Source organism: Nerophis ophidion, linkage group LG06, assembly GCF_033978795.1.
Source record: "Nerophis ophidion isolate RoL-2023_Sa linkage group LG06, RoL_Noph_v1.0, whole genome shotgun sequence".
Lineage (NCBI taxonomy): Eukaryota > Metazoa > Chordata > Actinopteri > Syngnathiformes > Syngnathidae > Nerophis > Nerophis ophidion.
In genome coordinates, this window is record NC_084616.1 from 46,269,809 (window position 1) to 46,294,661 (window position 24,853).

Consider the following 24,853-nt stretch of genomic DNA (forward strand, 5'->3'; position numbering starts at 1 on the left):
CATTCTGATTGTATTCATTCTCAAAATAATCTTACTTATCTCATCGTATGGAATAAAACTTACTTCACCAATTATTTATTTATTTATTTGTATTGTGATTACTTATTACTTATGGAGTATACATTGTGAATACATTGAGAACAGGAAGTGAACAAAAGTTTTAGCAACTGTTATGTAAAGAAAAGGGGTAGGATTAAATAAGCTCTGCTTCTTCCTACTCCTTTTCAAACATGTTGAAAAGAGAAACTGGAAATTGTGATGTATTATGCTTTATGCTTGCATGTTCGAAATAAACTCAAACTCAAACTCATACAGTATAAATATGGAGGTTACCTAGAGTCACAGCAGCAGTTAAGGTGTCTTTAGTGATCAAAGGTGAAAAGTGTCTTACACAGTTCACAGTTCGGGGGTGGTCACGGTAGCTGTCTTTTGTTCAAAAAGACAAAGTAAAAATGGGGGGCGTGGGGAGCTAGCATTCACAAGCCTGATGGCCAGTGGGTAGAAACTGTTTGTCAGTCTCGTAGTCATGGATTTCAAGCTCCTGTATAGTCTGCGTGATGGTAGGAGGCTGAAGAGACTGTTCTGAAGGTGTGTACTGTCCTTTATGATGTTGTGTGCTCTCCTGGTGGCCCTGGTAGAGTACATGTCCTGTAGTGAGGGGAATGCTGCTCCTGATATGTACTGAGCAGTTTTAATCACTCGCTGGAGTGCCTTCCTGTCCTTAGCAGTGCAGTTTCCATACCAGACTGTGATCGAGCTGGTTAGGACACTCTCAACCGTACTTCTATAGAAGTTGCTGAGAATTTTGGGTGGCATACCAAATTTTCTCAGCCTTCTTAGGAAGTACAGTCGCTGCTTGGCTTTCTTTATTGTTTGTTGGGTATTGTGATCCTAGGTGAGGTCCTCGCTGATGTGGGTCTTGAGGAATTTAAAGGATTTCACCCTGTCCACCTTTGTCTATGGATGTTATAGCGGGGATCTACTGTATTAGACAGCAGGCTAGTTGAGGATGAATCCACAGCGCCTCTGCTGGTTGCAGCAAGTAGTGCACCCCATATATTTTTATCTAATGATGTTTTGATTAACAATCTTGTTCTCTTCAGGCGATCCAAGCTGCCATCAGTCAAGCCTTCAAGACTCCAGAGGTGATCCGACTGTTTGCTAAGAAGCAGCCAGGACAACTCAGAACCAGACTAGCAGAGGTTTGAACAACATGTTTTTTTTGTTTAGCATCGCTCCCCGCTCGCCTTTCTCTCCCAACCTGCCGTGTGACATTCTGCACAGATGGACCGAGACGTCATGGTGGGGAAGCTGTCTAAGGATGTGTACACGCAGCAGAAGATGGAGGTTCTCACAGCTCTGAGAAAGCTGGGGGAGAAGGTGTGTTGGATGGGAATGATTTACTGTCTTCAATCATGTCTCCGTTTACACAGCATTAATATCTCTTATGTAGACATATTTTTTGATACTACAGAATTAGTGGGTGTTTGTTTTCATCTGAGAGACACTACCACAGCATGTACTACAAAAGATGCACATTTTACAGTCACTTATGATGTATCTGAGCCGAGGATGTCGTCGTGGCTTGTGCAGCCCTTTGAGACACTTGTGATTTAGGGCTATATAAGTAAACATTGATTGATTGTATCAGAGCTAATGTTAGCATAAATGCAGCTAAAAGATTAAAATCGAGTAATTGCACCATTGAAATTTGATTAATCGAGATTTATTGCAGTGAGTAAATTAATTGCTTGATAGTTGAATACAACTTTCAAAAAGACTTAAATATTTTGACACATATGCAAAGTTATTGTCAGAACCTAATTCAGGAATTTTTCCTATATGTTTTAATTTGATGCGCATCATATATTTGTTTAAAACTTGGTAACAATTTTATTTAAAGTCTAAAGCAAGGTTCCCCAAACTAGGGATAGCATGGGATACTTCGTGCCTAGTTTGTATTTGACTTTAATAAATGTTTGGATATATTTAGTGTTTGGCGCAGCTGGACTGGAGCAGGAAGGGGATAGAAAGAAGCAGAATATTAAAGAAGGGGGGGTGGGGACAAGGGGGTGACAAGACAACACAATACAAAAATATATGCAAAACTAAAATATATACATGTAGTATATATACACACACATATTGTCCGGTTCAAACACTGATGACATCTATTAAACAAGACAAGAAGCAAGGACTCAAACAGAGACAGAATTAAATTTGGCTCAATGAGGAGAAATGCGTAGACACTGTACACTTATACAATGTCATCCCACGCTCTGACAAAAGATTGTACGCCTCCTCTTTTATGTGGACTTTCCCTGATTACATGTCAACAGTTGTTTCTAAGGGCGGGGGGTTGTAAACGGCCGCTGCCTTTGGTTACAAAACAGTTCAAAGAAAAGGTCGTAAAACAGTTTAAAAAAAAGGTGCCTGGAGGGAGGTCAGGCCCTGCCGCCTCCCCGCTTTGTGTTGGATGTAAGTATAAACGGAATACAATGATTTGCAAATCATTTTCAACCCATATTCAATTGGATGCACTACAAAGACAAGATATTTGTTGTTCAAACTAATAAACTTATTTTTTATTTTTTTGCAAATAATCATTAGCTTTGAATTTCTTGGCTGCAACACGTGCCAAAGTAGTTGGGAAAGGGCATGTTCACCACTGTGTTACATCACCTTTTGTTTTTACAACACTCAAATGTTTGTGAACTGAGGCAACTAATTGTTGAAGCTTTGAAAGTGGAATTCTTTCCCATTCTTGTTTTATGTAGAGCTTCAGTCGTTCAACAGTCCAGGGTCTCCGCTGTCGTATTTTACGTTTCATAATGGGACACACATTTTCGATGGGAGACAGGTCTGGACTGCAGACGGGCCAGTAATGTACCCGCACTCTTTTACTACGAAGCCACGCTGTTGTAACATGTGGCTTGGCATTTTCTTGCTGAAATAAGCAGGGGTGTCCATGATAATGTTGCTTGGATGACAATATATGTTGCTTCAAAACCTGTATGGACCATTCAGCATTAATGGTGCCTTCACAGATGTGTAAGTTACCCATGACTTGGACACTAATGCACCCCCATACCATCACAGATGCTAGCTTTTAAATTTTGCGCCTATAACAATCCGGATGGTTATTTTCCTTTTTGTTCCGGAGGACACCATGTCCACAATTAAAATTTGAAATGTGGATACGTCAGACCACAGAACACTTTTCCACTTTGCATCAGTCCATCTTAGGTGAGCTCGGGCCCAGCTAAGCCGGCAGCTTTTCTGGGTGTTGTTGTAAATGGGTTTGGCTTTGCATAGTAGAGTTTTAACTTGCACTTACAGATGTAGCGACCACCTGTAGTTACTGACAGTAGTTTTATGAAGTGTTCCTGAGCCCATGTGGTGATATCATTTACACACTGATGTCGGTTTTTGATGCAGTACCGCCTGAGGGATCAAAGGTCTGTAATATCATCGCTTACGTGCAGTGATTTCTCCAGATTCTCTGAACCTTTTGATGATTTTACGGACCTTAGATGGTAAAATCCCTAAATTCCTTGCAATAGCTCATTGAGAAATGTTGTTCCTAAACTGTTCGACATTTTGCTTACAAAGTGATGACCTTCACCCCATCCTTGTTTGTGAATTACTGAGCATTTCATGGAAGCTGCTTTTATACCCAATCATGGCACCCACCTGTTCCCAATTAGCCTGCACATCTGTGAGATGTTCCAAATAAGTTTTTGTTGAGCATTCCTCAATTTTATCAGTATTTATTGCCACCTTTCACAACTTCTTTGTCACGTGTTGCTAACATCAAATTCTAAAGTTAATATTTATTTGCAGAAAAAAAAAAGGTTTTTCAGTTCGAACATCAAATATGTTGTCTTTGTGACATATTCAACTGAATATGGGTTGAAAATGATTTGCAAATCATTGTATTCCGTTTTTATTTACATCTAACACAATTTCCCAACTTATATGGAAACGGGGTTTGTATGTACAGTATGTATACATATACGATGACACCTTTTATTAGCTTGTTTGTGTGGTAGTTTCTGGTTTATCAGTGACGACTAGATAAGAATATGATTCATCACGTGTGTTTGAAATAAGTGTTTGTTCTGACAGCTAACAACGGAGGACGAGACTTTCCTTGCAGAAAATACGACAGCCACTCTGAGCCAGTTTGAAAAAGTGTCGACAGGTGAGTCAGCACCTTTACTGTACTTGCAGAAGCACTTACTAATAGCCGTCCTCCATTCTTTCAACTTTTTCTAGGCTCCGAAGATAAAATATTGGCTTTAGTAAGTTGTGGTGTGAAAACCAAAGTATAACAAAAAAATATGTACACAAAGAGAGTACACAGCAGGTTGTTTTATTGTAAATAATGTGATGCCTTTTTAACAGCATTCTGGATACATAATATATACAGCATCTCAATGTTTTAAACTGTGTAGTCTTCTTGCTACAGGAATGTAAAAAAATAGATGTGCTGTTATTTATGCTGTTTTTATTGTTTTGCTTCATGTTTTTATGCATGTTAAATGTGATATTGTTTTGAATGTAGTTTACAGGAATGTAGGTAACATACAAGCCCACACTGAAAAGGAACACTGAGTCAAAATTAAAGGAAAAACATATTTCAATAACCATATGAATTTCCACATAAAACCTGAGATAATTTCATTGTCAAAGTATAACTTAACATTTCTAACCGACCTCATCTTAACCCTAATATGTATTTTTCTTGTAATAACAGTTGTCTAACATTACACGTTTGAAGAAGGAATTGCAACTTTTTTATGCAGTAAAGTAAAGTAGCAATGATTGTCACACACACACTAGGTGTGGTGAAATTTGTCCTCTGCATTTGACCCATCCTCTTGTTCACCCCCTGGGAGGTGAGGGGAGCATTGGGCAGCAGCAGTGCCACGCCCGGGAATCATTTATGGTGATTTAACCCCCAATTCCAACCCTTGATGCTGAGTGCCAGGCAGGGAGGTAATGGGTCCCATTTTTATAGTCTTTGGTGTGACTTGGCCGGGATTTTAACTCACAACCTACCGATCTCAGGGCGGACACGCTAACCACTAAGCCACTAGTATTCTGACTTTAAGCTTAATATTACATAAAAAAATAAAATAAACGTTACATCATAATAATATGACTTTTAATAACTGACTTTAATCTTTGTATTTAGAATTCAATTAACAACTTTATTCTTACTGTACCACTACTATTATCTATATTATAAATAAAAAAATACTTTTTCTCACAGGATTGTTTTTTTTGTGTGTGTAAAATTATTACTTTATTTTCATAAAATTCGGAATATTTCTCATTTTGACTTTGTTCTTGTGAAGTTAGTTTTTATGTTAGACTTGTACTTCTGTATTTTTACTCTTTGGTTCTCAAGTCAATGATATTTTTCTGACTGTTTTGACTTCATTCTCTTTACTCAATGAATTACTTTATTTTCTAAATAATTATATTATCTATACTTTATTGTTGTAAGAGTATGATTTTAAATTTATTCTGTTACAATTATGACCTTGTTTTTGTTCTCATGTTTTATATCAGTGTGGTTCTTCTCCTTCTTTGTATAAACAATGTATTTTACACTACATCAGCAATATTAGTGTAGTATTAATATAATATCCATCATCTGCAGCTGGTGTACACTATGTTATGATAGTGTACATTAGACAGAATGTTTTGTAAACAGTTGGCGGTGTCTGGCCATCTCTTAAAATGTGATTTATATGATGCTGTTGCTAATTGTGTTTTTATATGCAAAACTGTATAATAAATGATCACTTTTATTTGATGCAGGTCAACCTTAAGCCATTTCAGCCTCATGGTTCATGTGATCCTTCTAACACATGTCCTCTTCAATAGCAAAACACTTTTTCATAATAAAAGCTCCAGTGCTAAATCACATAGATACCCCAAATAGCCAATGTAATTTCAGTTTTAAGTAAGTTATCAGTTATTGTGTTTTGTCATTAGAAAATGACAAAAAAAAAAAAAGTTAGAGCGATATTTTAATTGCTAATACAGAAGAACATTTTGTCATGTACTTCTATAAACTGATTTACATTGTATGGATGTTTTGATTTGTAGCAATAAAAATATCATCCTATCAAAGCAATGGAAAGAAAATATATGATTTTTCAGTTGGCATCGTAGACACTTTTGTTCACTGTAAAGGACATTGCAAAAAAACAACAACACACAATTGTTCAACTTTTCATTTAAGAAAAATCAATGCAATTATGTGGGTCTCTGGAGGATATACTGTACATATACTGTAAATATACAGTCTACACTCAAAACGTACTAACATTATTGTAGCAGATTCCTAAAACAGCAGCGTACTCGTTACTCTACAGCGCAGCGGTTCTCACACTTTTTTTCACCGAGTACCACCTCAGAAAAAACTCGGCTCTCCAAGTACCACCATTACGACTGACGATTCAAATACAGTAGCGTAGTAGGCCACAGTATTCATTAAAAACAATGCAGAGGTGTTGTTGAATACGTATATGTAACATTTTGGACACAAACATTACACACAGTTTGAACAGTAACACTTTGTTTGAATATAGGAAAATAAAACACTTTACAAACCCTGTTTCCTTATGAGTTGGGAAATTGTGTTAGATGTAAATATAAACGGAATACAATGATTTGCAAATCATTTTCAACCCATATTCAGTTGAATATGCTACAAATACAACATATTTGATGTTCAAATAATCCTTAACTTTAGAATTTGAGACCAGCAACACGTGACAAAGAAGTTGGGAAAGGTGGCAATAAATACTCATAAAGTTGAGGAATTCTCATCAAACACTTATTTGGAACATCCCACAGGTGTGCAGGCTAATTGGGAACAGGTGGGTGCCATGATTGGGTATAAAAGCAGCTTCCGTGAAATGCTCAGTCTTTCACAAACAAGGATTGGGAAACGGTCATCACTTTGTGAACAAATGCGTGAGCAAATTGTCAAAGAGTTTAAGAACAAGATTTCTCAAAGGGCTATTGCAAGAAATGTAGGAGTTTCACCATCTACGGTCCGTAATACCATCAAAATGTTCAGAGAATCTGGAGAAATCACTGCACGTAAGCGATGATATAATGGACCTTTGTTCCCTCAGGCGGTACTGCATCAAAAAGCGACATCAGTGTGTAAAGGATATCACCACATGGGCTCAGGAACACCTCAGGAAACCACCGTCAGTCACTACAGTTTGTCGCTACATCTGTAAGTGCAAGTTAAAACTACTATGCAAAGCCAAAGCCATTTATCAACGACACCCAGAAACGCCGCCGGCTTCGCTGGGCCCGAGATCATCTAAGATGGACTGATGCAAAGTGGAAAAGTGTTCTGTGGTCTGACGAGTTCACATTTCAAATTGTTTTTTGGAAAGGGTGAACATCGTGTCCTCCGGACCAAAGAGGAAACGAACCATCTGGACTGTTCTAGGCGCAAAGTTGAAAAGCCAGCATCTGTGATGGTATGGGGGTGCATTAGTGCCTAAGGCATGGGTAACTTACACATCTGTGAAGGCACCATTAATGCTGAAAGGTACATACAGGCTGAGCTTGGATGACAACATATGTGTTGTCATCCAAGCAACGTTATCATGGACGACCCTGCTTATTTCAGCGAGACAATTCCAAGTCACTTGTTACAACAGCGTGGCTTCATAGTAAAAGAGTGCGGGTACTAGACTGGCTTGCCAGTAGTCCAGACCTGTCTCCCTTTGAAAATGTGTGGCGCATTATGAAGCCTAAAATACCACAAAGGAGACACCGGACTGTTGAACAACTTAAGCTCTACATAAAACAAGAATGGGAAAGAATTCCACCTGAAAAGCTTAAAAAATGTGTCTCCTCAGTTCCCAAAGGTTTATTGAGTGTTGTTAAAAGAAAAGGTGATGAAACACAGTGGTGAACATGCCCTTTCCCAACTACTTTGGCACGTGTTGCAGCCATGAAATTCTAAGTTAATTATTATATGCAAAAAAAATAATACAGTTTATGAGTTTGAACATCAAATATCTTGTCTTTGTAGTGCATTCAACTGAATATGGGTTGAAAAGGATTTGCAAATCATTGTATTCCGTTTATATTTACATCTAACACAATTTTCCAACTCATATGGAAACGGGGTTTGTACTTTAATCAAATGATTATTTGGCGTAACACTGGATGGCGCCCGCATACCACAAGTAGTACATGTACCACATTTTGAGAATCCAAGCTATACACAAACATGGAATTGTTTTTACAAACCCTGTCATATTGAGATAAATTGATGGGTCAAATGATACTGAAGCTTCGATACATTATATGACCTATTTTATCTTTTTGAGAATATTGGACACAGTGTGTTGTCAAGCTTATGAGATGCGTTGCAAGTGTAAGCCACTGTGACACTATTGTTCTTTTTAATTATTTATAAATGTCTAATGATAATGTCAATGAAGGATATTTAATCACTGCTATGCTGAAATTATAACTAATATTGATACTGTTATTGATAATATTAATTTTTCTTTCACTACTTTTGGTTTGTTCTGTGTTGTGTTTGTGTCTCCCTCAATTGCTCTGTTTATTGCAGTTCTGAGTGTTGCTGGGTCAGGTTTGGTTTTGGAATTGGATTGCATTGTTATGGTATTGCTGTGTATTGTTTTGTTGGATTGATAAAAAAAAAAAAATAAAAAAAAATAATTGATTCTAAATCGCACAACATGAGAATCGCGATTCAAATTCGAATCAATTTTTCCCCACACCCCTAATATATATATATATATATATATATATATATATATATATATATATATATATATATATATATATATGTATATATATATATATATATATATATATATATGTATATATATATATATAGGTTTCACAGTGGAAGAGGGGTTAGTGCGTCTGCCTCACAATACGAAGGTCCTGAGTAGTCCTGGGTTCAATCCCGGGCTCGGGATCTTTCTGTGTGGAGTTTGCATGATCTCCCCGTGACTACGTGGGTTCCCTCCGGGTACTCCGGCTTCCTCCCACCTCCAAAGACATGCACCTGGGGATAGGTTGATTGGCAACACTAAATTGGCCCTAGCGTGTGAATGTGAGTGTGAATGTTGTCTGTCTATCTGTGTTGGCCCTGCGATGAGGTGGCGACTTGTCCAGGGTGTAAGCCGCCTTCCGCCCGATTGTAGCTGAGATAGGCACCAGCGCCCCCCGCGACCCCATAGGGAATAAGCGGTAGAAAATGGATGGATGGGTATATATATATATATATATATATATATATATATGTATATATATATATATATATACACACACACACACAAATATATATATACATATATATATATATATATATGTATATATATATATATATATGTATATGTATATATATATATATATATATATATATGTATATATATATATATATATATATATATATATATATATATATATATATATATATATATATATATATATATATATATATATATATATATATATTCCAGGTCCAATGTAGTGACTCTTTTTGTCCAGCAGATAGCGGCATTACCAAATACCAACACAGTATCAGTGCAGATTGATAGGTAATAATATTCAGGTCTTGTACATTATATGCAAAAAGGGGAATGAATACCAGTCCTCAGATACCTTATATATATATATATATATATATATATATATATATATATATATATATATATATATATATACATGTATATATATTTAAATATATTTACATATATATAAATATATATGTGTATATATATATATAAATATATATGTGTATGTATATATATATGTATATATATATATATATATATACATATATAATTATATATATATATATATCTCCACTCGAAGATTTTTACTTTGCATTGACCTTACATGCCACATATAATTAAAATATCAGCTGCCTCCATGTGCATTTATTTAAATGAGATTTAATTTTATATAATTCCTACGCTGTTTTTTTTTTACTTGTATACTAATAAGAAATGTGATTCGATTTTAAATTAATACACTATTATATTCAAACTTATTAATTGACTGTCAGTAATTATTTGTCACTTCAGTCCAATATTAGCCCAGTGAGTCTCAAAGTTGTACGCGGGCGCCCTCTAGTGGTACGTCAAAGAATCACTTGATTAACTCTTGAGTCGACTCTGAAGCCACGAAAAATGATCGCGCTCAAAAAGTTTTAAGTCATATATTATTATTTTTTTTTAACTTTCAAAGCTTTAAATTATTGAAAAGCTTCCGACCAATCCATAAATGTCAAGTATTTCCAAATAAGTATTGTTTAATTCATGTTTTATGCTCTTTTTGTAACTCCCCACACCCCCCAAAAAACAATCTTTTTTATGATGGGAAAACAAAATATGCATGATTTGCTTTCCTCCTCTCCAAGGTTCTTGTAGTCATCATTGTCACCGACGTCCCACTGGGTGTGAGTTTTCCTTGCCCTTATGTGGGCCTACCGAGGATGTGGTAGTGGTTTGTGTTGTGGTTTGTGCAACCCTTTGAGACACTAGTGATTTAGGGCTGTATAAGTAAACATTGATTGATTGATTGATTGATAATTTCCAAAAACAAGTGGCCAAGTGGAACACTTTAAATGAGGTAAGTACAGCCTACAAAAGATCAATATTTCATAACACTGATTTTGATGTACCAGATCGTGTAGATGTATTCATAATTGAAATTATTTTTGGAATAGATTATATTTTTGCATTGTTATTCTGTTGAGTAAAATCAGGGCATGTGTTTTTTCGGGGCACCCAAGTGTGTGTGCCTGCACACACACACACACACACACACACACACACACACACACACACACACACACACACACACACACACACACACACACACACACACACACACACTGGTTATCATTTGGAATGGGGACCAAGTTTTTGATCATCACTTGTGGGGACCACCCTTTCTACAGGTTGTGGAGGCATAAAAAAATGAGGTAAAATGGCCACTGCCCAGTTAGCTCATACACATCCTTAAATCTCTGGATTGATGAAGTAATGTGCTGATCAATCTTACTGGGGACCCTGGGGGAAAAAAGTTAATATGGTTCATGGGGACCAAATTTATATAATTTTGCATAATTTACACAAATTTGTACGTGACTACTGAGGACCATTTAAAAGAGCGAGTGCAGTACCAGCTACAGCCCGATGAGGGGGCTGCTGTGCAAATGTCTCACACTCAAACTGACCAGTAAACATGTTTTATGGGCCAAAGCTTAAAAATCACTTAGGCATCTTCAGAATGGATCTGACTATCATTTAAAGAAGGTTTCCCTTTAGGGCAGGGGTTCTCAAATGGGGGTACGTGTACCCCTGGGGGTACTTGAAGGTATGCCAAGGGGTATGTGAGATTTTTTTAAAATACTCCAAGAATAGTAAAATTCAAAAATCCTTTATAAATATACTTATTAAATATTACTTCAACAAAATATGAATGTAAGTTCATAAACTGTGAAAAGAAATGCCAAAATGTAATATTCAGTGTTGACAGCTAGATTTTTTGTGGACATGTTCCATAAAGACTATAAAAATTGGACCCATTACCTCCCCGCTTAACACTCAGCATTAAGGGTTGGAATTGGGGGTTAAATCACCATGAATGATTCCTGGGCGCGGCACCACTGCTGCTCACTGCTCCCCTCACCTCCCAGGGGGTGATCAAGGGTGATGGGTCAAATGCAGAGAATAATTTCGCCACATCTAGTATGTGTGTGACAATCATTAACTTTAAATATTGATGTGAAAGATTTTTTTGTGGTGAAGAAATGTTTAGAATTAGGTTCATGAATCCAGATGGATCTCTATTAAAATCCCCAAAGTGGGCTCTTTAAGTTTATGATTACTTCTATGTGTAGAAATCTTTATTTATAATTGAATCACTGGTTTATTTTTCAACACGTTTTTAGTTATATTTATATCTTTTGTTCCAAATTGTTCACGAAAGAGCACTACAAATGAGCAATATTTTGCATTGTTATACAATTTAATAAATCAGAAACTGATGACATAGTGCTGTATTTTACTTCTTTATCTCTTTTTTTCAACCAAAAATGCTTTGCTCCGATTAGGGGCTACTTGAATTAAAAAATATTCACAGGGGGTACAATATTGAAAAAAGGTTGAGAACCACTGCTTTAGGGAACCTGTTTTTTTGTCCCCATACCGTCAGAGGTTCCCTAAAGGTGACTGTGTAAACAGAGCGACGTCCCCATTAAGTAAGCATTGCCGGAACACACACACACACACACACACACACACTGGTTATCATTTGGAATGGGGACCAAGTTTTTGATCATCACTTGTGGGGACCACCCTTTCTACAGGTTGTGGAGGCATAAAAAAATGAGGTAAAATGGCCACTGCCCAGTTAGGTCATACACATCTTTAAATCTCTGGATTGATGAAGTAATGCGCTGATCATTCTTACTGGGGACCCTGGGGAAAAAGAGTTAAATCACCAAAAATGATTCTCGGGCACGGCCACCGCTGCTGCCCACTGCTCCCCTCACCTCCCAGCTGGTGATCAAGGGTGATGGGTCAAATGCAGAGAAAATGTTCGCCACACCTAGTGTGTGACCATCATTGGTACTTAATATGGTTCATGGGGACCAAATTTAAATAATTTTGCATAATTCACACAAATTTGTGCGCGACTACTGAAGAGCAAGTGCAGTACCAGCTACAGCCTGATGCAGTACCAGCTACAGCCTAAACATATTTTATGGGCCAAAGCTTAAAATCACTTAGGCATCTTCAGGATGGATCTGACTATCATTTAAAAAGGTTTCCCTTTAGGTGACCTGTTTTTTTGTCCCCATACCGTCAGAGGTTCCCTAAAGGTGACTGTGTAAACAGAGCGATGTCCCCATTAAGTAAGCATTGCCAGAACACACACACACACACACACACACACACACACACACACACACACACACACACACACACACACACACACACACACGAGAACAGACGACTCCCAATACTTCCCATCTCATAATCCTTTATTTTGTACACGAGCAAGCATCAACTTGACTACAACTTTGCCTGTCAATCAGTAGAAAAGTGAGAGCAGCTCCAACAAGCACAAAGGAACCTTCCACAACATTTCCATTTTGAGCAAAGAAACGCAAACAAGAGAAAAAAGAACAATAACAAGGTGGCGCGATGTTAGTCACAAAGGAGTGGATCACGTCTCCTCACTTCCAGCCTCACACATCATGAAATGTCCACTGACTTGTGGTTCATGCGACGTAACAACCCTAAAAGTCTTATCATTATCTGTGCTTTTAACAGCATGGCTGCCACATTCAACGGGAGCGTCCCACACAAACAGTATGCATCAACTTTGAAATCACTACTTTCAACGGCAATTTCCCCGGGCCAAAAATAAACGCCACTATGCACCGAAGCTTTTTTGCCATCACGTCCTGTACACCTGTTTCAAAGGTGGATTCAGCACAATATCTACAGAAAGATACATCGGCTACAACATCGACAATTTCAAATCAAACTAGCCGTGGTTCTAATGTTGAGACAGAGCATGAATTTCAGTAAGAAATCCAGCAGCTTACATATGAACAACAAAAAACGTCATTAATACAAGCCGGGTTCCTGTTCTTAAACTTGGACCGACATCATGGGGATTGCACTCCCTCGTCTGGCCAGCATGGAGAGGCGTCTTGGAGATTATTCTCCCTCAAATCTGCACCGAACCAAGCCTGTAAGGATACAGTAGTGAAGGGATTCATAAGGCCCCATTCCTGGGTGGATCTCGCGTGAGAGGAAGAGGGGCGGGGCTTAATAATTTTTGCAAAGCAAGCTGCTGAAAATGACGGAACGTGCCACTCCACAGAGCAACTGACGCTTTGGTCAAAGTTGGAATCGCCACAAAACGTAATTTAAGATATTCAAGACTACTGCCATCTGGCGGCTAAAGTGGGTAGTGCACCCCGCCCCAATTTGTCACGTTTCAAGTGTTAAGTAAACCGCGGCGAATGGGGCCATATGAATCCCCTTTCTACTGTACATCTTGGAAAAATATATACAACATGAGCACAAGGAGGACTTAAAATGATGATTATTCTGCAGTACTGCAAGTGAAATAAATGCTGGAGTGTTACTATTTTTTCACTTTAAATAGCCTCAACTTTTACACAGTCTGGTTTGAATGCAGTCTGTACAACATCGACATCCAGCGGGAACCAATCAGAACCAAGCGAGAACACACACAAAAATGGACCCTTGAGAACATTGCGGGGTTCCTCGTGGCGAGAGCAGACACTTTTGTACAAACAAGACGGAACAAGTTTGCAGAAACATTGGAGCGACATGCTACATACAGCCTGTGTGACACAAATATTACGCTGTTTTTTTTTTTTTCCATTTTTAATTTAAGATATGGGACCCTGTAGAGAGGTCGTCACGAACACGTCGACTACTTACATGGGTTTATTTAGTATTTACAAGGTCTTTTAAAAAGCAAATGTATGTCTACACTTCATGCACTAAAAGATTCAAAATAAAGGAAATGTTTGCTAAAAAACAATTAAGTCACTGGGCTACCGATGGTGTTTTTTTGAAGCCTTGTGTGGGAGAAATAACTAAAAAAAGTGCACAGTTGGCTTCCTCACACACTTAAATTTCAGAGTAAAATTGAATAAATTATTTAAAAAGCCGTTGATGACCGCACAACACTGAGTAGCGCCACTAAGATGACAAGAGGGGAAACGTTTTTGTATGTGCTGTACTGAGGATCAACATCTGACTGAGTGCTGAGTGCAAGTTAGTATCGTGTGTGCATGTGTGTGTGTGTGTGTGTGTGGTTCTAGTATGTGAGGGTGGAGTCGTCCCATTCCAGCTGCTGCTGTCTGCTGGCCGCCTGCTGGTCTTCCTGCTCGCCGCCCTCGTCGTCCTCGCTGCTCTCTGACTCAGCGCTGGTGATGTCGTCTTCCTCTTCCCCGTCCTCGCTCTCCTCCTCCTCTTCATCGTCCTCCTCCTCGCTGCTGTGCTGGTCTTCGTACGTCTGCGAGCGACGAGACACACGACACTTAGGACCTGCTACATTGGTATGGTATTCTTGCTGAAGTCCTGACAAATGACTGCCGCATTGGACAAAACCCAAAACAGGTGAAGTTGGCACCTTGTGTAATTCGTACATAAAAACAGCATACAATGATTTGCAAATCCTTTTCAACTTATATTCAATTAAATAGACTGCAAAGACAAGATATTTATTGTTCATGAGGAGAAACTTAACGTTTTTTGGCGAATAATCATTAACTTAGAATTTAATGACAGCAACACATTGCAAAAAAGTTAGCACAGGGGCATTTTTACCACTGTGTTACATGGCCTTTCCTTTTAACAACACTCAGTAAACGTTTGGGAACTGAGGAGACCATTTTTTTAAAGCTTTTCAGGCGGAATTATTTCCCATTTTTGCTAGATGTACAGCTTAAGTTGTTCAACAGGCAAGTCAGTCTAATACCCGTACTCTTTTACTATGAAGGCTTGGCATTGTCTTGCAGAAATAAGCAGGGGCGTCCATGATAACGTTGCTTGAATGGCAAGATATGTCGTTTCAAAACCTGTATGTACCCTTCAGCATTAATGGTGCCTTCACAGATGTGTAAGTTACCCATGCCTTGGGCACTAATACACCCCCATACCATCACAGATGCTAACTTTTGTTATCATTATTATTATTATTTTATTTTTTATTTTTTCTTCGGTCGGTGGCCATCCAACTAAACAAACAATTTTACATAAACGAACAGTTGTACATTCATAAATTGAAAATGTTGCAGACCGAAAGGGTTTAGGCTGAAGTTGAACACTTATTGCGCCTAACCCTATAAACAATGTCAAATACGAGATTAGCTTCCTAAAAATATGACATTTCCTTTACACAACATATTATAAATTCACCTTGTACACAACATAAACATTGTTCAATTATACACACAGTAAAGACATGTGAAATATCCCTGTACACATGTTAGTGAAATCTTTGTACCAATTATATACTATATACAAACAATTATACTTCCATTACAATTTATATTCCACATTTAGTTTGTAAGTAAATTGATCATAGTTACGAACTACTGTGTTGATTCAAGAGTGATATATTTATCCAGGACATTAGTCTTAAAGTGTTTTTTAAATGTGTGAAAGGAACTGGGACATTTTAAGGAATCATCCAAGCTGTTCCACAGATGAACCCCCTGACAAACACACACACAAAAAAAGGTAGATGCTGGCTTTTGAATTTTGTGCCTATAACAATCCGGATGGTTATTTTTCTCTATGTTACGGTGGACACAACGTCCACAGTTTCCAAAAATAATTTGAGATGAGGACTCGTCAGACCGAAATACACTTTTACACTTTGCATCAGTTCATCTTAGATGAGCTCAGGCCCAGCGAAGCCGGCGGCATTTCTGGGTGTTGCTGATAAATGGCTTTCGCTTTGCATAGTAGAGTTTTAACATGCACTTACAGATGTAGCGACAAACTGTATTTACTGACAGTGGTTTTCTGAAGTGTTCCTGAGCCCATGTGGTGATATCCTTTACACACTGACTTTGCTTTTTGACGCAGTCCGAGGCATTCAATGTTACGTGCAGTGATTTCTCCAGATTCTCTGAACCTTTTGACAATATTACAGACCTTAGATGGTGAAATCCCTAAATTTCTTGAAATAGCTGATTGAGGAATGTTGTTTCTAAACTGTTTGACGATTTGCTCACACATTTGTTCACAAAGTGGTGACCCTCGCCCCAGCCTTGTTTGTGAATGACTGAGCATTTCATGGAAGCTGCTATTATACCCAATCATGGCAGCCACCTGTTCCCAATTAGCCTGTTCACCTGTGGGATTTTCCAAATAAGTGGTTGATGAGCATTCCTCAATTTTCTCAGTCTTATTTGGCATTTGTACCAGCTTTTTTGAAACATGTTGCTGGCATCAAATTCCAAATTCCAGTTGGAAAGTTAAGTATCTTATCTCTGCAGTCCATTCAATTAAATATACAGTAAGTTGAAAAGGATATACATCTCTTTGTATTCTGTTTTTATTTACGATTTACACAACGTGCCAACTTCACTAATTTTTGGGTTTGTACGATTGCTAGTACAAGACAACCTGGTTCTACCCTGCTGTTATTTGCTAACATGTCTTGTTCGGACTGATGTCTTTAATCAATCAATGTTTACTTATATAGCCCTGAATCACTAGTGTCTCAAAGGGCTGCTAATAAACATTGTACTAAAATGAATCGTACAGTGGCAAAGCAGCATATTTTTGATATATCCAACATGGTAGAGTGTTTTTTGAACAAATCAAACTCTATTTCAGCCCAGAATAAAGCCTGACGACGAGTCTATAAAGGGCAGTGTTAGGCTACACTAGAAGTGCCTTTTTTGTTTACCTCCATGGGATTGACGGTGATGGTGAGGGCCGAGTCGTCCCAGTCCATCTCGTTCTCCTTGCCGTTCTCCTGGTCCCTCATGGTGTGCTGGTGTGCTGACCGGATGCGGAACACGCCCAGAATGATCATGAACACCAGGAAACTGACACAGACGACGATGACGATGGTGGCCGCGCTGGGAACCACTGCAATCACACACACTCCAGTCAACTGCAGGTAGCTGCTCTGCTTTGCCTCATATTAGTGGAATAGAGGGCCTCTCGTGCAGTGGCGGGCTTAGCTAGCCTGACATCATGGAAGATTATTGAAAGGAAGAAGTAAAGGGTGGTGCACAGATGTCACAAGCAGCACTCAAGTGTAATCCCTAAACGTATGCCATTAAAAAAAGGGGGGGACAAACAGTGACTCCTGGGTGTCCTACTTCTGGTTTTAGTAGACTTAATCCTTCTACAGGTTGCTGAATCACATGTGCGTGCTTCTCCACCCCGACAAAAATAAGATTTTATCAAAAGGTAAGAATAATACTGAAAACAGACATGATGCTTTTAAATAGTGGCCCCCCCTCTTTATTGATGTCCGCGTAAATAAATGCCACGCCTCGAAGGGAAACTGCTCTTTATGGGGAAATTTTGCCCATTATTTACAATTGTTATTTTAGAAAGAAGACACATGTTGTTCCCTTGTCTGTGCATTCTAAAAAGTGAAAAACTGCTAGTAAGAGGTAGCTGACCATGCAGGTAACTATAAACATAGATCCTTTCAAAACCTCCAACAATGTTTTGTATACATGCGGTATGTATGTAATCTACTGTAGTAACAGGCACATTCATAATAACATGTAATATTTACAGTATTTTGCTCATTTGAAGCATTTCTGTACCTTCTTTCCTTGGTGCATTTGTTTCACAGAGTGCATAGCGTTCATTGCTATGCACTCTGTGAAATCAATGTCAACAACAAAAACAACAAGGGGAGGACTTTCTGTGTTTGCAACCACTAATGGCAGACTTGGTGAGAGCCTTGAGTCGTTATCATGTAGCACTATTGCTAAATGTTTCAAATACAGTAAGAAATAGAACAGTGACTTACAATGTTTGCTCTCACTGGTGTTATGGTTGTATCTTTCAGTACTTGTTCTCTCCTGGAGCAGCTATATTCAGAATAAATCCTCATTTCTCAGATAAAAAAAATGCTTCTTAGAATTGTTGCGATGGTCTTTATGCTGTGCTCCGTTTGTATTAAATTGGTAGCATGTGTGGATTTTCAAAATTTACCAACTTTTCAGCTTGTTGTATCACAACCTTCTGCTGTACAGGTAAGAGGCATGATTTCTAATCTAGCATTGACATTTCCTCACGCAAATGTGATTTAGCGGAAGCGGAAGTAGCTCAAGCGCCACGTTCTTCTCATTTATATCTACTCATATTTAGCTCTTAGCTGACTATAGTGGTCGGATGAGCAGCTTGAGCAAGGTGAAGGTGTCGTACGCCAGAAAAGTACTGTATTTTCTGGATTATAAAATGCTAATTTTTCGTAAATTTAGAACCCTGCGGATAATTTATGGATTTTTTGTCGCTCACGTTTTGTAATCAACAAACAGTTTTCAGAAAACACCCATAGAGACACTGAAAAGATGTGGTATTTTTTGTGCTATGGCACTATATTTTGGATGAGCTCGCTCACTGCAGGTTGAAGATCTACAGTAATTCCTTCTGTTTAATGCCTTCAACCGGAAGTTCAAGTGCTGTTCCGTCTTCCAGTCGTCCATAGTGTTTTTACTGACGTGGATTCTTCTATCATCACTCGATGCACCAATTGTAAGTTTTACAATATAACTAAAACAATGCATACCTTTTAAACCATCACGATTGATATTACTGTTTTCATTCATGTTGTATGTTCTATCATAATGTAATCACGCTGGCGTTGTTAGCATTAGCTAATATGAGTGTCTGTGTTAGTGTTATCGTTTTGTATTGTTTCAATTTCACAAACTCCTCAGCAAATTCACCAAAACGTCACTGTGGAGTTATTGAGTCTGTTTAGCTGAGCTTGGTTCTGCAGCAAGTGGGTCGATGACTTCTGTTTTTTTTGATCAGCGGATTTACTGCAGCGTTAAAAGCACTTTTTGGAAACAATTAAAGTATGTTGATTAACATTTACAAAATCTTTCTGTCAATAACTTATTTCACTTACCTGCAGCTTATATATGGAATAAAAAAAGCTTCTTCTAAAATTTAGTGGGTTCGGCTTATATACCGGTGCGCTCTATAGTCTTATAACAAAGTCGCTATAGCTCGGTATATATGCAGGTCATGGCATGTAAATGGAGCGTTGTTGCCGGTTTTTTGATTTTTTTTAAGAGTGTTAAATTAACCCCATATACTTGCATTGTTAGCCACCGAGTACTAGCAGTTTTTTTTACTATTTAGTACGCACATAAAGGGAAGGATGTGTGTTCTTTGTGAGTGATTGTCAAAATTCCCCAAAATGTGCAGTTCCCCTATAAAATGCTGCCCCTGATGGACAGCGGCAGTAACTACGTGTATGAAGCTGGGGAATGTGCATATGAGCAGGATTATAGTTAAGTAAGTCTTCCGCATGCAGTACCTGAGGCCTGGTGTGCGTTGACAAGGTTGTGACCGGACAGGTCCACAGAGGCATGGTGCACGGGGTTGATGAAGTTGGGCTGCACCAGGGCACTGTTCACGTGATCTACGGGGTTGGCTGTGTGGATCACATTCACCTGGAACGAAGAAACACACGCATCATGTCAAAAATGTTGTAGATGAGCTGTGACAGTGGCGAGGACTAAGTGCCGTCTTACCTCCACTTTGAAGTCATTACTGATGTAGCGCCTGTTGAGCTCAGAGCATACAAGTTTGAATTTCCTGTCAAAGAGCGCCTCTGTGTGCCAGTTCTTGTAGCGGATAAGATGCAGGACCTGCTCATAGTTGGCCATGGTGTTCACGCCTGGTGCACAAATGCATGAGTCAGCGGACAAAAATACATGCAGGGGGGAAAAAAAAGGTAATCCTTCCTGTTACTGTCCATACCTGTAATGACCAGGCCAATGTGGGAGGAGCTCATTTCCAGGCCGCGCTGCTGCAGCTGGTACATGTACACTTCCAGGCCCTCGTGCTCCGCATCCAGTTCATCTCCCACCACAGTCACCTCGCATGTGTCCAGGTTGTGCATGATCTCCTCAGACACCACTGTCTCTTGCACTGAAGGAGAAGTGAGATCAAGCAAGAATGTTATTTTTGAAAAACACATAAGTTAATGCATAAGAGTGACAACACTCCTCCCATCTTCTCAAAAAAAGAAACAAACTTTAGCGTAGTCCATGTACATCTTATATAGTAGTATAGATTACAATTGAAGTACCAATGATTGTCACACACACATTAGTTGTGGCAAAATTATTATCTGCATTTGACCCATCATCCTTGATCACCCCCTAAGAGGAGAGGTGAGCAGTGGGCAGGAGCAGTGGACGCGCCTTGGAATCATTTTTGGTGATTTAACCCCCAATTCCAACCCTTGATGCTTAGAGCCAAGCAGTAATTATTGGGTCCCATTTTTTATCAATCAATCAATTATTACTTATTTAGCCCTAAATCACTAGTGTCTCAAAGGGCTACACAAACCATAACACAAACCACAACGACATCCTCGGTAGGCCCACATAAGGGCAAGGAAAACTCACACCCAGTGGGACGTCGGTGACAATGATGACTATGAGAAACCTTGGAGAGGACCGCATATGTGGGCAAACCCCCCCTTTAGGGGAACCGAAAGCAATGGATGTCGAGCGGGTCTAACATGATAACATGATTTTTAGTCTTTGGTATGACACGGCTGGGGTTTGAACTCACAACCTACTGATCTCAGGGCGGTCACTCTAACAGCTAGGCCACTGATGTACTATGAAATGAAAATTCATAGCACCTACGGTACATTTGCGGCCTGTAGCTAATTTTTTAATGGCCCGCGGCACAATCATTAGCCTTCTAATATGACCATGCTATCTTTTTTGCAAAATTTTCAGGTATACACCTCAGCGTCATATATTTAGTTACTTGACAAAATATATTTAAAGCTAACTTTATAGACATACTTCTGTCATATTTTGAAACTTGATGCATGTTAACCTTAACATGCTAGCATTTTAAACACAATTTGCACATACACATCTCAGAGTGACGTATTTTGGTACTTTACACATGGTACAGTTAATATTTTAGCGAATGCTAGCTTTTTTTTAAGCTAATTTAGCAGGTATACAACTCAGGGTCATATACTTTGGTATTTCAATAATGCTAACTTTAGCATGCTTTCAGCATGCTAGCTTGTTTAGCTCATTTCGCTCTTGTTTTTCGTTACTTGATGCTATCTGGCCAATGTGCAAACTGTTAAAATTTCAGTTCGGCTTTGGCTCTTTGGCATTAACACCAAATTTCATAACAAAATTGGAGTTTTTAGTTCTTTAAAAAATATTTATGTAGTACTGGTTTTGAAGGTTCAAAACTACAAAAATGGCCCCGGCATCCTTTGATTTATCAGTCAGTGGCCCACAGTGGGAAAAGTTTGGGCACCTCTGATCTAAATAGCTGGCAACACGTCCCTTAAAAAGATTTAAACAAAAAAAGGGTTGAAAATTAAAATTATAAGAAACTATTGTGCAGTGTGTATGCAGTAAAAAAGCAAAGACTTATTACTTAAATACCTACCTTTATTTACTTTGTAAACACATATGGTTTACACATTATTAGTTTGCCATTACAACTGAACCTTGATTTACGGACCTTTCGTTTTGATTTATGAACCACAGACCAGCGTCTCACCTATTGTGTGCCTGGCAGCATAGGCATTGATAGTGGGCTGGTCGAGTCGACCCCAAAGGGAAATGGCGGTGGGAAATGGATGGATGGTTTGTCGATTCCTGGTGCTCATTGTTCGTCACAGTGTTGTAGGCGTTAGCTAATATGCTTAGTGCTACTTTTTTTTTTTCAGCCTTTTAAAAACATTTTTTTGAGTTTTGCTAACTCAATGAGTCCAAAAAAAGTAATGGACAAGCAATGTGTGTTTTGAAACATTCAGGAAAAATCCGTAATGTTGTACGACAGTGCCTCCAAGCGCCCTTACCCTCCCTTCCGCTGCACGCCAAGAAGTGTGATGTGAATTTTATTGTTTATTCTTAATCATTGTGGCAAGATTGCTGTTAAAGTTAAGGAGTTTTGTCATTTCAAACTGTGAGTGCACCACAGGGCTGAAGAAAGTGAGACTGTAAGAAAATGTACAAACCTTTACTAAAATATCAACTTTAGTCGAGGCTTGTATATATTGATAATTGTGGGGGAATTGCATTCAATATACAAGGCAAAGCAGGTGTAGTAAGGGAGTAAAATGCGTACAAAAGGCAATTCAAGCGCTTTAAAAAACTACAAAAAGGCAAAAATTTAAATAAAAAAAATTCATAATTCAAGTTAAAATCATAAACCGTAATCATTAAACAATCATAATTCTAATTAAAGTCAAAAAGTTTGGATAAAATAATTTCAGATGTCATATCCACAACTGAATAGAAGTGTTTTCAGATAGGATTTGAACATTGCCAACAATGAGGCCTGTCTCTGATCTTCTGGAAGGAAGACTGTTCCAGATTTTAGGAGCATAAAACCTAAACTCAGCCTCACTGTGTTTACAAACAAACAAACTTCTTTATTTACAAACCTGTTCAGAAACCTATTAAGTTCATACATTGAGGTTCCACTGCATTACATAAAAAATGCACAGACAACTTCTATGTATATCCCTCTGGACGTGGATGAATGCGTTCCAATATGCGAGAGAATAAAGGCTCTATTAGAATATAACTACATGGCAGTGTAGTTAACAAATTGCAGTCCTTCAACCCTTACGAAATCGTCATTTCAATTTTGTGTCTACTTAGGGGAGGCCATAATAAATATTTCACAGCTGTCATAATGAGAACTATCAACTTCTCACCATTGGCAATGAGTACAAACACTAAATGAAAACTAATTCCCTCCTCAACACCTGCATTTATCTTACAAAGAGTATAAAATGGTGTAATATCTGTGAAAGTCACGATTTGCAGTTTGTGTGAGGTGTAAAGACCTCATCACTAAAGGACATCCAATTCCAGTTTCTGCATCACCCTCCATGCAGACCTAATGTCTCCTGATCTCAGCTCATACAATAACACTACAAAGCGAACAGATGGCCTCCCATAAAGGAGTAAACAACTTATCTGTTGCTCACGTTGTCCAATCCCTTTGGCAAGAGGACATAATCCTCCTACTGTGGTGTGCTGTGTGTTTGCCCATTAGGGCGGGAAGGTAGCACCACCAAGATCAGTGTTTTGTGCAACTTAAAACATCAAAGACTCGGGTTACGGGTTACTTACTGTGAATAATACAGTTTAAGTGAGGAATGTGGGATTAAAAAAAAAAGCAAATTTTTCGTACCTGTGGGGTCATCGTCAGCTCCCTCTGTGGCCTCAGAATCTGTCGCGTCAGCCTCTACCTCACGGGTGATGGTGCTAACGATGCGCAGCTCTGGGAATAGCGTCACGCCCTCTGGGCTCTCAAATTCGGCGGCGCTGCGAGCGAAGTGGTCGATGCCGCTCAGGCTGATCTTGGGCTCCTCAGGCTGCAGCACCATCACGTAACCCTCGGCCTCCGGCATGGTCACGCAGGAATCCTCGTTGAAGCATCTGTGGCAAAATAAGAAGAATTATTTTTTTATTTGGATTAAGTGTGCTTTGAAAGCGAGCCGTTCCTGTGACATAACAGCAGTAACAGGAAAAAGAACTATACTTTAGAGATGTAAGAAAAGTATTTGGGAAAATTGCTACAAACATTTTTTTTTACATAAAAGCATTGCAAATAGGCCTGGGCCGATAATATACTTAGCTGGTCAATACAATGTCCCACAAATTATTGCCCATAAATTATAGCACGGGGGCCGAGAGGTTAGTGCGTCAGCCTCACAATACAGAGGTCCTGAGTTCAATCCCGGGCTCGGGATCTTTCTGTGTGGAGTTTGTATGTTCTCCCCGTGACTGCGTGGGTTCCGGTACTCCGGCTTCCTCCCACCTCCAAAGACATGCACCTGGGGATAGGTTGATTGGCAACACTAAATTGGCCCTAGTGAGTGAATGTGAATGTGAAAGTTGTCTGTCTATCTGTGTTGGCTTTGTGACGAGGTGACGACTTGTCCAGGGTGTACGACGCCTTCCGCCCAAATGCAGCTGAGATAATAATAATAATAACAATGGATTAGATTTTATATAGCGCTCACAGAGAAG

The 24,853-nt window shown here is 38.8% G+C and overlaps 2 protein-coding genes across 6 annotated transcripts in view; one reads left to right on the top strand and one right to left on the bottom strand.

Moving 5' to 3' along the window:
* The window catches only part of lzic (leucine zipper and CTNNBIP1 domain containing), a 13,451-nt gene extending 4,701 nt beyond the window's left edge, over nt 1–8,750 (top strand). Inside the window, exons 4-7 of one of the 2 annotated variants that reach the window (XM_061903930.1) lie at nt 1,104–1,202; nt 1,285–1,380; nt 4,129–4,204; nt 7,161–8,750. In XM_061903930.1, coding sequence (XP_061759914.1) covers nt 1,104–1,202; nt 1,285–1,380; nt 4,129–4,204; nt 7,161–7,195 — 306 coding nt within the window. In that variant the 3' untranslated portion in view covers nt 7,196–8,750. Of the gene's footprint in view, nt 1–1,103; nt 1,203–1,284; nt 1,381–4,128; nt 4,205–4,278; nt 5,844–7,160 lie in introns of those variants that run through there. The other variant, XM_061903929.1, reaches the window with a different exon arrangement.
* Nucleotides 8,751–13,069: 4,319 nt separating this feature from the next.
* clstn1 (calsyntenin 1) overlaps nt 13,070–24,853 on the bottom strand; it is a 65,937-nt gene continuing 54,153 nt past the window's right edge. For all 4 annotated transcript variants that reach the window (XM_061903934.1, XM_061903935.1, XM_061903933.1 and 1 more), the window contains 6 exons: nt 24,012–24,259; nt 20,574–20,744; nt 20,345–20,490; nt 20,128–20,263; nt 17,518–17,702; nt 13,070–15,108 (listed from right to left, as the gene is read on the bottom strand). In XM_061903934.1, the coding sequence (XP_061759918.1) occupies nt 14,911–15,108; nt 17,518–17,702; nt 20,128–20,263; nt 20,345–20,490; nt 20,574–20,744; nt 24,012–24,259 (1,084 nt within the window). In that variant the 3' untranslated portion in view covers nt 13,070–14,910. The remainder of the gene's footprint in view (nt 15,109–17,517; nt 17,703–20,127; nt 20,264–20,344; nt 20,491–20,573; nt 20,745–24,011; nt 24,260–24,853) is intronic.